Source organism: Wyeomyia smithii, chromosome 3, assembly GCF_029784165.1.
Source record: "Wyeomyia smithii strain HCP4-BCI-WySm-NY-G18 chromosome 3, ASM2978416v1, whole genome shotgun sequence".
NCBI classification, from domain to species: domain Eukaryota; kingdom Metazoa; phylum Arthropoda; class Insecta; order Diptera; family Culicidae; genus Wyeomyia; species Wyeomyia smithii.
In genome coordinates this window covers 171,873,450-171,886,385 of record NC_073696.1, presented here as the reverse complement: position 1 = coordinate 171,886,385, position 12,936 = coordinate 171,873,450, and the positions used below count along the sequence as shown (strand labels likewise).

General features: G+C 36.8%; 3 protein-coding genes across 4 annotated transcripts in view; 1 reads left to right on the top strand and 2 right to left on the bottom strand.

Moving 5' to 3' along the window:
• The window catches only part of LOC129732978 (ras-like GTP-binding protein RhoL), a 123,441-nt gene that overhangs the window by 24,074 nt on the left and 86,431 nt on the right, over window positions 1–12,936 (bottom strand). The gene's annotated exons all lie outside the window — the stretch shown is intronic.
• LOC129732976 (replication factor C subunit 4) lies at window positions 3,338–5,020 on the top strand. The gene is made up of 3 exons (XM_055694474.1): window positions 3,338–3,613; window positions 3,671–4,538; window positions 4,674–5,020. Exons 1-3 carry the CDS (start codon window positions 3,498–3,500, stop codon window positions 4,764–4,766), a joined length of 1,077 nt encoding a protein of 358 aa, XP_055550449.1. The 5' UTR covers window positions 3,338–3,497; the 3' UTR covers window positions 4,767–5,020.
• Window positions 5,544–7,222, bottom strand: LOC129732975 (uncharacterized). 2 transcript variants are annotated; one of them, XM_055694472.1, is made up of 3 exons: window positions 6,816–7,221; window positions 6,314–6,751; window positions 5,544–6,253 (listed from the first exon to the last, which is right to left on the bottom strand). In XM_055694472.1, the coding sequence occupies exons 2-3, from the start codon at window positions 6,717–6,719 to the stop codon at window positions 5,616–5,618; spliced, it is 1,044 nt and encodes a 347-aa protein (XP_055550447.1). In that variant the 5' UTR covers window positions 6,720–6,751; window positions 6,816–7,221; the 3' UTR covers window positions 5,544–5,615. The 2 variants fall into 2 exon arrangements, with proteins under 2 accessions (XP_055550447.1, XP_055550446.1); XM_055694471.1 differs by having other exon boundaries at window positions 6,314–7,222.

Below are 12,936 nucleotides of genomic sequence, written 5' to 3'. Positions count from 1 at the left end.
TCATAATATCGTTTAAGTCGGTTATTATGAACTTTCTCTAAACGGTTTCCGTTTTTGATTACTGTGGTCATTTCACTTGGGAATTCCACTACTTCATAAGGTCCTCTCCACATATTCTGGAGCTTTTGACCTGATCCTGTCGGGACTGATTTCACTAAAACTAAATCGCCATACATGGGCTGCCATTCATTTGCCTTTCTGTCATAAACTTGCTTGCGCTTTTCTTTTGAATCCTTTAGGTTGGCCTTCGCGTTCGCGTGGAGGTCAAAAAATATTTTTTTCATCTCTTGTGTATATGTTTCATATGTCAAATTGTCCACTCCATTCCGCTTGTAAATGGAGGTGGGAATGCATGCTGTACGTCCATACAACAATTCGAAAGGGGTGTACCCCGTTGATGAGTTTACTGAAGTATTATACTGAAACGTAAAAAATGGGAGTAAGTTATCCCACGTGTGCGGTTTTCCGCCAATAAATTGCCTTAGGTAAGTTTTTAACTCCCGATTAGATCTTTCCACCAAATTTGCTTGTGGGTGGTACGGACTCGTCGTTATTTTCTTAATTTTCAAAATTTTGCACACATCTTTCATGAGTGTGCTTACAAAATTCGCACCGTTATCTGTAACTAACTCCAACGGTACGCCAAATTTGCAAATATAATTCTCTACAAAAGTCCTCGCTACCGTCTGGCTTTCTTGGTTTTCCATAGGTGCGACAGTTAAATATCTAGTTAGGTCGTCCTGCATGACCAGACCATAACGATTTCCTAAGTCGGATTCGGGTAACACTACTATATCCATGTATAATTTCTCGAATGGCTCCGATGCGGTTGTGGTGATCTGCATCGGTATCTTGTTTGATCTTCCAATTTTGTTCTTTTGGCAGGAATCACACTGCCGAACGTAGTTCTCGATATCCCGTTTCATCGTAGCCCATGTAAAAAGTGTGCCAATTCTCTGGCGCATTCGTCGCGCTCCTACGTGCCCTCCTAAGGGTGCATCGTGAAACTCCCTTAAAATTGTTTCCACTTGATCTGGCGCAATTACTGTACGCTCGCTATTAGCATTATATAATACTATTTGTTTTTCTAGCTTACCCGCTAGGAACTGAATCATTTGCAGAACTTCCTGTTGCTTGATTTTTCTGAATGATATTAGGTGAATGACCCCGGCTGCCTTTACTGCCGCGGGGCTCTTATTGAAGCTATCCAAAAATTGAGAAAAAAAAATTCCGGCAATCGATTAACGAATTTTCGCTGCCGTCTACTATGAAACCGCCTACTTTCTTGTCTTTAAATTTGAGTACACCATCCTCGACGTAATCTTTTAGTCCTTGTGACAGCTGATACTGTGTCTGAAGTTCTCTGTACGCCGTCCGACTGTTCAAAATGACAAGACGAGCTTCGATATTCCTCTCGTCCAATATTCTCTTCGAGACTTCCACCGTCTCACTTGGTATCAGGTCATTTGATAATGCCTGTGAAAAGTCATCATATGAAAAGTTGACGAGTTGTTGCTCATCCTCGTCCTCAGCGATGTCCGCAATGTCTATTGCACTCAAATCTTGTATTGTGCCGTTCAAATCATCCGAAGCATTCTTCTGCTGCTCTAGCAGGCGTTTCTGCTGGCGCGTAATCATGGCTATCTGCCTGTGGGGTGAACTTTCTTGCCCCTGACACGTCCCATCTGATAAACGTGACAAAAAATCGGCGACTATATTTTCGCTACCTTGTTTATACCTGATGCTGCATTCCAAACCCTGCAACTTTAGTCTCAATCTTGTCAGCGTTGGAGATGTCTCTTTGAGCCTCCAAATAGCTATAAGTGGTCTGAGGTCCGTGTAGACGATAAACTTTTGACCAAAAATGTAATGTTTGAAATATTCTATGGCCCATACAATCGCCAATAGTTCCTTTTCTATGATATGATATCTGGTCTCTGCACCTACAAGTGCACGACTCGCGAATGCGATCGGCCGGTGCATGGATTTTTCATTCGACAGGACGGCTCCAATAGCATAATTGCTAGCGTCTGTCGTAATAACAAAAGTGTCTTGATAATCTGGCCGGACTAAAACTGGCTCTGTAATCAGCGCGTTTCTAAGGAATTCGAACGCTTCCTGACATTCTTTTCCCCACACAAATTTAGCGTCTTTCTTCAACAAATCATTCAGCGGCTTGCGCTTCTCCGCGATGTTGGGGACAAACTTCCCGTAAAAATTTACTGTTCCCAGAAATGACCTTATACCTTTTACGTTTGTGGGTGGCTTAAGGCTTTGAATGGCCTTAATATTTGCATTGGTGGGTTTTATGCCTTCTTCATTAACGACATGACCCAAATACTCCAGTTCCTTTTTCAAAAACTGACACTTAGATGGTTCTATTTTTAAGTTATGTTTGCGCAAAGCTTGTAATACTTTTCGCAAGTTATCATTATGGTCGGTGATAGTGTCACCGAAAACTATAATATCATCGAGGTAGACAAAAGCTTTCACGTCCCCTATCTCAAAGAGAACAGTATTCATAAGTTTTTGGAATGTTGAGGGGCTGTTCTTTAACCCCATCGGCATCCGTGTAAATTCGAAGTGGCTTTTGGGAGTGGAAAACGCCGTCTTAGCCGCATCTCGGCGGTCTATCGGGACTTGATAGAACCCCGATTTTAAATCAATTGAGGAGAAATATTTTGCTCCTCCAACATTATCCAATATCTCATTTATAAGAGGTATTGGGTATACAAACGGCTTGGTAACTTCGTTCAATGATCTAAAGTCTACCACAATTCTGTATCTTTTATTACCGTCAGCATCCGTTTTTTTTGGTACACATAACACCGGTGCATTCCAGGGACTAGTGCTGGGCCTAATAATTCCCTGCACCCTCATTTCCTCGATTTCTTTATTAATGTGTCGTTTCGTGGCCTCCGGAAATCTATATTGTCGTTTATTAATAGGCACCTCCGATGAAGTTTCTATCGTGTGTATGGCGGCGTCAGTAGTAGTTAACTTGTCGCCCTCGAAAAAGAATATATCCGCATAGCTTTCGACCATATTCTTCACTGTCCTGAATTCTCTATCAGGCAAGTGCGCCAAATTCAGCACTTGCCGTAGTTTTTCAATTCTTGCATTTCCTTTTGACTCTGGTGTCAGCTTGTGCTCCAACAGGTCATAGTCAAGCCTCGAGTCTAGGTCCAACTCGGGCATTATAGTATTCTTCGAGTCAAGACTGACTTGTGCTTCCCCTTATAATATCGATAATTATCGTTAACGTCAAAAAATTAACGATAATATCGATGACCAGCATTTATCGATATTATCGATAAGTATCGATAAGTTTCCCATCACTAATCCATCCCTATCTGACAATTTTCAAAAACAAATCTCTACACGCACGCTCGAATGGCGCGTACCTGTATGTTTTATTATTGTAAATAGTTCATTTCCGCAAGTCCAGTGCTGTTGTTTTTTATTTAGTTTATTTGATTTAATTTCAAATTCCGAAAATGCACTCCTTTTTTAAAACCGGCAAATTGGATGCATCTTCGATGACTGGTATCGGCGAAGACCTGCCGGTAGAAAAGCGTAATAAATGTCACTCTGTACCTTGGGTTGAGAAATAGTGCGTGCGGATTACATATATTATATATAAATTATTTATAAAATAACCTTTTTTCAGCCGACCAAAGAGTGTCGAAGATGTAGTAGAGCAAGGAGAGGTGGTAGCCGTGTTGAGAGAATGCTTGTCTACAGCAGATTTACCCAATTTGCTCTTATACGGACCTCCAGGTACTGGTAAAACAAGCACTATTTTGGCTGCCGCACGACAATTATTTGGAGACTTGTTCAAAGAACGTATCCTTGAACTGAATGCGTCCGACGACCGTGGTATTGCTGTTATAAGAAACAAAGTTAAATCATTTGCTCAGCTGACTGCTAGCGGAATAAGAAGCGATGGAAAATTGTGTCCGCCTTTTAAGATTGTAATTTTGGATGAAGCTGATGCGATGACACATGCAGCACAAGCAGCTTTGCGTAGAACAATGGAGAAAGAAACAAAAACCACCCGGTTTTGCTTAGTATGTAATTATGTCTCGAGAATTATTGAGCCCATTACTTCACGTTGCACCAAGTTTAGATTTAGGCCTCTTGGTGACGAAAAAATAATCGAAAGACTTCGTTCTATCTGTGAACAAGAAAGTGTTGTTGTCGATGAACAAGTCTATAAAGATATTGTTGACATATCCGGAGGGGATCTCCGAAGGGCAATTACAACGCTACAATCATGCCACCGGCTTAAAGGAAAAGAGGCTAAAATCGAGCATGCAGATATTCTAGAAATGTCAGGTGTTGTACCTCGTAAATTTCTGGAAGATTTTATTTCGGTCTGTAAGGCGGGCAACTACCAACAGCTAGAGGAGTATGTTAACAATTTAACTCATGATGCATACAGCATCGGTCAGATGTTTGAACAATTGTCAGACTTTGTCGTAAATCATGCTGAACTCAAAGATAAACAAAAAAGCGTCATTTGTGACAAACTAGGGGTATGTATTTATTGTAACGATTGTATCAATAATGTACCATATAAACAACATACAATAATTCTAACAAAAACAATTATTTTAAATGTTGGAATGTCTAGTACTAGAGTTTTAATGTTTTCAATGTTTATTCAACAGGATTGTTGTTTTCGATTATTGGGTGGAGGTTCCGAATATGTACAAATTATGGATCTTGGATGTGTCACAATTCAGGAACTGCAAGCATTGTAAGACATAGAAGGCTGCGTAATGGGTTTCAAATTTAAATATGTGCCAGTTTACAGGTTAAAAATTTATACTCGCCAATATAAAACTTTTTCTGCTATTACAACATAATTTTTTCTTTTGCAAAACATATTTCAAACCCCAAAATATTTTTTTTTAAATTCCGCCATAGTTGCATCATGTTAGTATCAAATCAAAAGTATGAATTCTTCATTTAAGTAAGTTACTATAATTTACCAAATAAAAATCCGGTTTTTGAATGTTCCGCGTTTCTAGTGTTACGTTTATGAAAATCTATAATCCCTTCAATTCGATGTCACAAATATCGAAATATAACAGACTAAAATTGTCATTGCTAAAGATTAACTTTGGGTCATAGAAGCAAAGATGGTAACAGTGTGAGTTAACGAATTAATATTGACAGGGTATATGAAATTGATTGAACCAATAAAGAAATTATTCAATATTTATTGCATAGATAAAATGGATGGGGGCCATCCACATACCACGTGGACAGATTTTAAACGATTTTGCCCCCCCCCCCCTCCGTGGACAACTGCTCATATAAATTCTTTTTCTTTTGTATGGACCGTGGACATAACACATAGCACCCCCCCCCCCCCCAGCCTTGTCCACTTGGTATGTGGATGGCCCCATGCTCCCTTGGCGGGACTCATAAAATAAAATCTGTAGTTCAATCGAAATATTAAAAACATTATAATGTAAAGAGCTTACAAAGTTTTTACTTCATTTTGATTCTGATGATTCTAAATAACTTCGACATTTTTTCGATTTTTGGTGTAAAAATTTATTTCTTAAAACTAATTATGAACAGCGCTTTTCAACATTCAATCCTTATGATTTTAAATATGATACCTTTATAAGGTCTTGCTCGTCTGTTACGCTAAATGAAGCTTCCGTGATTGTGTCATTAAACCGAACCGATTTCCTCGATTCTTTTTTATGTGACTTCGATATCGTCAGCTCATTGCTTTGTTTTTCTGCTTCTGCGGCGACTTTTAACAGAGATGACATAATAGATGCTTCAAAGTCATTTGTTGTAGTTACTGCAACTTTTTTTCGTTTTTTTGGTTGTTTTTCACTTAATACAGAATCTAGAACACTTGGCGATTGATTTTTGCATTTCTCGCTGTTTTCATAGTTAGAAGCAAACTTATTTAAAAGAGCTTCTCTCATTGACTCAATGTTCTTACATCCAACTACTTTTTTTCTCTTTTTTGTTGGAGCACGTTTGGACGTGTTAATACATTTTGAATTGAATTCTTGCGATGCTTTCAATTTAGCTGAGTCTTGAACCGAATCAGTGTCATCGCTGATTTCTCTCTCAAAGTTTTTCAAAATTGCTGCTATAGAATGCTCCATTTCTTCGTCAGTGAGCATGTTGTCTTCAACATTTATTTCGCCTTTTACTTTCTTATGTTTGCAGTTACTATCCTCTATTTTATTTTCTGTAACGTTGTAAATAGGATGATCTAAAATTATGGAATATAAGCGTTGTAAAAAGTGGAAAATATTTTCAAAAATATACCTACCTATTGACTTCTGTGAAGATGTTGCATTGCAGAGACTACTATTCGAAGCATCCTCCAGTTTAATTTTACTTTTCAAAGCGTTGCTACTGAGAGCAATACCATTTGTTTTGAATAATCCATTTTCAGCGACTCTGTCAATTAGTTCTCCTTCGATATAAGGTAAATTACTTTTCATGTTGTATGATTTAATGATAAATTTTATTTCGCTTCCGCGAACTATGTTCAACCGCTTTTTCGATTGCAATTTTATAGTAACATTGAATACCCGGTAGATAACTGCGCTGAGATAATTATTGGAAACATATTGCACCGTTCCTTCTACAGCGGACCCATTCACTGGTTTAAAAATGTAAAAATCGGTACTAATTTTCATATGTAACCGCGCGCTGTTTGGACGAATCGCCATTAATGAACTAAGAACTTTTGTGTTCTTGAAAGCTAAAATGACACCATCAATCTTGCGGTCGTAAGTACCAATTTTTTTGGAAAGGTAATTTCTTACTCCATCGCCAATATTGTTAAGATATTTCGGTAACACAGAAACGATGTCTGTCCAACCTATTTTTTCTACACAGGTATCTGGATTCGCCACGTAGTATTCAAGTTCCTTGACAGAATATTTGGTATATTTTGTGAACGTATTTGAGCTCATTTTTTTAAGACAGTCTGTTGATTTTAACCTAAGCTGTAATTTCCACTGCGTTTTATCAAAAATAATGTAATATTTTGATTATTTTCAAGTTTCACTCGCTTTACGCATTTCAAAGATATTAATAAACAGGATCCGACAAAAAAATAGACAGTTTCTTGAGAGATTTTCCGGAAGAGTAAGCGAAAGAATCGAACTTTTTCACAAAGATCGTTTTAAACATTACTCCATAAGAAGTGAAGAGTTGCTTTAATACACATAAACCTGCACAACGCGGTTTCAATGATGTAACGTAGGTAACGTCCAGAGATACCAGATGTTTTTGAAAAATGTTTGCAATTGCTCGAAAAAAATTGCACACGCGCAGGCAAAAGTCTGCAAAAATCTGCACACATTTTGAGAAAATCTGCGCAAATATGAGAAAACTGTAACATAAATCTACAGAAACTATGAAAAATCAGCAAATCAATAAAATCTGCACACGGACTTTAAATATTCGCGTTTTACAGACAAATCGGCACATCTGGTATCCCTGATAACGTCTAAAAATTTGACAACTTTTTCTTACAGTGCCTGTACAGACTACACTAAGAGAAAAACACTTAAAAATTTCATGAGTTACAACTTATGAACATGCAGATTTTGATTTTATCAGACACTTATGCATTACATATCAAGCTTATAAATTTCATAAGTATATTTTAGGATTTTCATATAAACGTCATGTGCATCCCATACGCGTGATTTATGATAAACGTCAACATTGTGAATACTCCATAGTCATATCTTATAAAATCTGCAAAATAGTAGACCAGAATTGTTGATTCTATAGCTAGTGCATCGTCAGATAAGTGTTTGAAGTTTTTCTTTAAAGCTAAGCTGAAATTTGCACTGCTGGTGTCAGCTGGTGAAAATTGGAGCAAAAAACAGTAAGAACCTCTCTACAAATCCTACCATTACATCAGGTCTCCTATGTGTATTCTAGCAACTAATAAATCTGATCATCAAAGAGGACAACGCTGACGACACTCGGTAAGAGGAATCAAGGGCGAACTTGTTTCTCGAAATCAAAATCCTCGAAATATTGCCTGACATTTACTTGTACTCTCAGTCATGTATTTGCGATATTTGTGAGTAAATAATAAGTAAAAACTAGAGTAAAAAAGTTTTTTTAACAAAACATGATAACATACACTAGTATTATAAATTTCCTGGCAGCAATTATGAGCATTATAACATTTAACTAATGATATTCATATCAATCTCTTCATGAAATTCATACTGAAAAGCTATGACTTTGATATGTCTGTTCTTATAACATGCATACATACGACTAATAAATTTTATAAGTATGACAAGAAAATCGTTAGCAGTCGAGAATAAAATTTCCCCTCCAAGTCATAAGACAAACTTATAACTTCTATAAGGGATCCTTGTGGCGCAAAATCCGATCAGGTTCTTATGGAACTCAATAGTTATTTTCTTTAGGTGTAGAGATACTCAGAGAGAGAGAGAGCAACTGGGTTTCACATGTCAGAGGTGCTAGATCTCTTCTCAAGGCGCAATATTGACTAACTTTTTTATTCGACTCGTAAAACCGAGCTATTGACATCCCTATACCGAATAATAGTGAATGACAATGAACTCATGTCCTGGGCTCATTTGTGCCTGCTGCCAGATAAAGGTGTATAAGAAGTGGCGGTGATATGCTATCTCGTTTGCACATACGTTGAGATCCCTAATAAATAGGAACCATGAACGGACTATAATCTATATGGTTTAACGATAACCCAGACAGTTCGGACTGTGCCCCGAATAGGCTGTTAACAAAGATGACTAGAACAAGATACCTGACTCTTGCAGAATTCATCGGACATGATTGTCGCTGCGCATCGAACTAATTTATACACTGTTAATATGATGTATACTTAACGTCAAAATCAACTGACGACAAGGCCAAGACATGACTGCTGAAAGGTGAAACAATTTTTTCAGTATCCAGGGTGGCCACTCAAAACCCGAAATTAAATTCCCGGTTTACTCCCGGTTTTTCCCGGTTCGTTCAAATATGTTTCCTGGTTAATTGTACTTTTGAATTCTGTAGTTTTCCATGCAGTTAAGGAATAAAAAAGCGTGACTTTCGATTTACATCTCAATATGCTCTGAGTCACTTCTTGACGTGTTCAGCCTTATTGAAATCAAGAGATATAGTCGCAAAAAATCAAAAAAATGCGACGGATGTCACCTTTCCGAGAGGAGATGTCTACAAGTATCTTATAAACAACGCATATGATACTCATTACCGAGGAATTTTAGGCCAAATTAAGTTTGAAGGAATCGTTTTTACCTCAACCAGATAAGATTCGATGTATAAAAGAGTAATATATAAAAGAGTATTTTCATAACACTTAAAACACGTTACTTCAGCAGCTCACGCATCTTCTCATCAATATCAATTTCGTGTCCTCATCCGGCAACCTGTACTGTATCGTACACCAAGCGCTGTGCTACAAGTCTGTCTTTTTCCAAATTCATGACTACGCACTCCTTGTTCACGTAGAAACCTCGCTCCAACGTGGCATTGCCATGCAAGAGAATCAGAATCTTCCTAATAAACACAGTAAAGTTAGGAAGTTTCTTGCCTGAAGCAGCTATCAGATCTCTACAAAAAGTATCAAGGTAGGAAGTCAGTAATGTCTTCGTCGAATGCATACTCAATAGTTGTGAATATTCTTGGCGACATCTATCAGCTACAGTTCCCGCGAGATTATCGTTGTGAACCATTTGCTCTAGACAAAATTCGAGCCATTTGAATGCTACTTCCGGGGAGCTTACCTTGGTCAAGTTAGCTTCCAAGAGGAATATGAATAAAAACAAAAACTGTTTTATGCACTGTAAGATATGTCAGCCATCTTTTCCGGGTCACAGGACTAGTCTTTTTTTGGTTAAGTATTCGAGGAAACTTACTTAAGAAATTTTGGTCTTGTGATCGCCATGAGATGGCTGACAAAAAATGGGTTTGTATGGCACAATCCCACCCCGGCTTGTAATGTTCAGTGAAATTCCCGGTTTTTTCCCGGTTTTCCCGGTTGGGTGGCCACCCTGAGTATCCATGTGGACGACTGTACGGTGTTGCCATCAGAAAAATGATAATAATGTGTACGAATGTTTAGTTCTCAAACATGAAACTTTCCGAAAGATTCAAGAATAATCGGCGCATCATTTAAAATTGAGCGTACCATCAGAAATTCCTGATAACCGTTATGAGCACGCTATACAGCCAAGTTTTCCACTCTTGCCGAGGTTAATAAAGCAAAAATCGGGTGTGCTCGTGTCGAGGTTAATAAAGCAAAAATCGGGTAAACCTGACCATATGCACAATGGTGCTGAAACCTGGCTTGCGACATATCAAACTTTAAGCTTTGGTAGAATGAGACCTGAAAATAAATATAACCCCTCAATATAAACCCCCACTCTGACAGTCAATTTCACACTTTTATTTCGTACTTTGAATGTGCAAAAAATATGGCAATAGCATTAAGTGCAAAAAATGACAATATCAGCAAAATAACGATTATTTTGAAATTTTACTTAGGGAACATTTATAAATGACGTAGCATTTTAGAGGGAGGAGGGGGTTTGGAGTTTTGTGACGAAATGTGACGAGGGGGAGGGTAGGGGATCAAACCAAGCTACGTAGCAAATAGAAACTGAGAAAAAACTTTTTTTTTCTAATTGTTCTATTTTATCATTGTTTTGTCTGTTTAGAGTTATTTTTATTATTTTCTAGTTTTTTCTTGTTCATTCATGTGTTTTTGATAATAAAAGCAGGCGAAAAAATATCATGAGAGGGAGGGGGGTGCTATAAAGCTACGTAATTGAATTTTTGACGAAATACGAAGGGGGAGGGGGAGTTAAAAAAACCTAAAAAAAAGCTACGTCATTTATGGATGTTCCCTTAGTGGGCAGTAATGCTGCTAGTGTCTTAAGCGTGCACATTCATTATCAACGACAAAAACTGTCAGTCATGCCGCTGGTGTTGATTTAAGCAAGCGTGCGCATCCATTAGTAAAGACAAAAACCGTTCTACGAAAATAAGTTAGTAGGCAATAAGCTCACATGGTGGCGCATGAGTCTAATGTTTCGAATAAAAACGATTATCTCTCAGGATTTTTCTTCGAAGGGGCCCGTCTGTTTGTCTGTGCTTTCACCATAATTGATCATTATTTTGTTGACCATACAAAAGGATTGTGACTGCTCGAGGATTGCTTGAAACGGTCATTGTAGCGATTTGTAGCAATTTTTATTCTTCATTTATAAATCGAAGAACAATGACATAATTTTTTTTTTAAATCCCGTTTTGCTCTGAAAATTACACTCTTTTAGCTGATATGAAAATCAGAAATCCGTGAATAGCTAAACCCAATTTTCCAGTTTTGTAGTATTTAAATATAATATAGTCTTTGATTCAATATAAAATGTCCCAATATATGCGACGCTAATATTTTCTAAGGGCATCTTCAGCGCTGGTCCAAATCGTTGTTTTGTTCTATTTTTTTGGAACAAACTCAAATTCACTGCTGCACCGGTGCACAGTGGTCCAATAAGGCAAAAAGTGGAACTTAATTCCATAGCGCCTTTTAACTTCATCCTAGCTTAATAGTGTCTTCGGAGCAATTGTTTGTATGAATGACCCGCATAATTGCAAATTGTAAAAAAATATTAAAAGTTTACTATACTAAAAATAACAAAATTAACTTTTTTGTGTTAAGAGATAGAAGAATAGTTTATTCAGCAAAGTTGTAGAAAATTCAAAAATACGAAACTTTGTTGAACAAATGAAAATCCTATCTTTTTTCGGTACAAAGTTATAAAGTACATTACATGGAACTTATTTAAAAGTTAGTTTTTTGTACTTAACTTTAGTAAGTTACATTTTATACGAAAGTGTAGTTCGGAGGAATTGTTAGGGCACACAAAACAAACATTTTTGCCGAAGACTATATATCTCCAGGAGTTTTCTTTACAAAGTTATATCATATTTTAGCTTATTTTTTCGATAACTTCAAGAATGTATAGGTTAAAAAGGGGCAAGTGGAATCATGATGTCAATAGTTTTTCTTGAAGTTAAGCTGAAGTACTATAAACTTCTAAAACTATCGAAAAAATATGCTGAAATGTGCTATAACTTTATAAGGAAAAGTCCTGGATATGTGTAGCCTTCAACAAAAACGTGTGTTTTGTATGCCCAAATGCTTCTTCAGAACAAAGTTTTCTTGTAAAATGTAACTAACAAAAGTTTAGTACAAAAAACTAACTTTTAAGTAACTTTTACATGAAATACTCTGTAACTCTGTTCCCAATGAAGATAGAAATTTTGTTTGTTCAGCAAAGTTTCATATTTTTGCACGTTCTCAAACTTTGCCGAGAAGACCATTCCTCTATCTCTTAACACAAAAAAGTTAGTATTTTTGATATATGAAAACCTACTGTGACATATGTTCGCTGTACTCTAAAATGGGTGGATTGGGACAAATGGAACTTAAAGAAGTTTATAGTACTTCAGCTTAACTTCAAGAAAAACTATTGACATCATGATTCCACTTGCCCCTTTTTAACCTATACATTCTTGAAGTTATCGAAAAAATAAGCTAGAATATGATATAACTTTGTAAGGAAAACTCCTGGAGATATATAGTCTTCGGCAAAAATGTTTGTTTTGTGTGCCCTAACAATTCCTCCGAACTACACTTTCGTGTAAAATGCAACTAACTAAAGTTAAGTACAAAAAACTAACTTTTAAATAAGTTCCATGTAATGTACTTCATAACTTTGTACCGAAAAAAGATAGGATTTTCATTTGTTCAACAAAGTTTCATATTTTTGAATTTTCTACAACTTTGCTGAATAAACTATTCTTCTATCTCTTAACACAAAAAAGTTAATTTTTTTATTTTTAGTATAGTAAACTTTT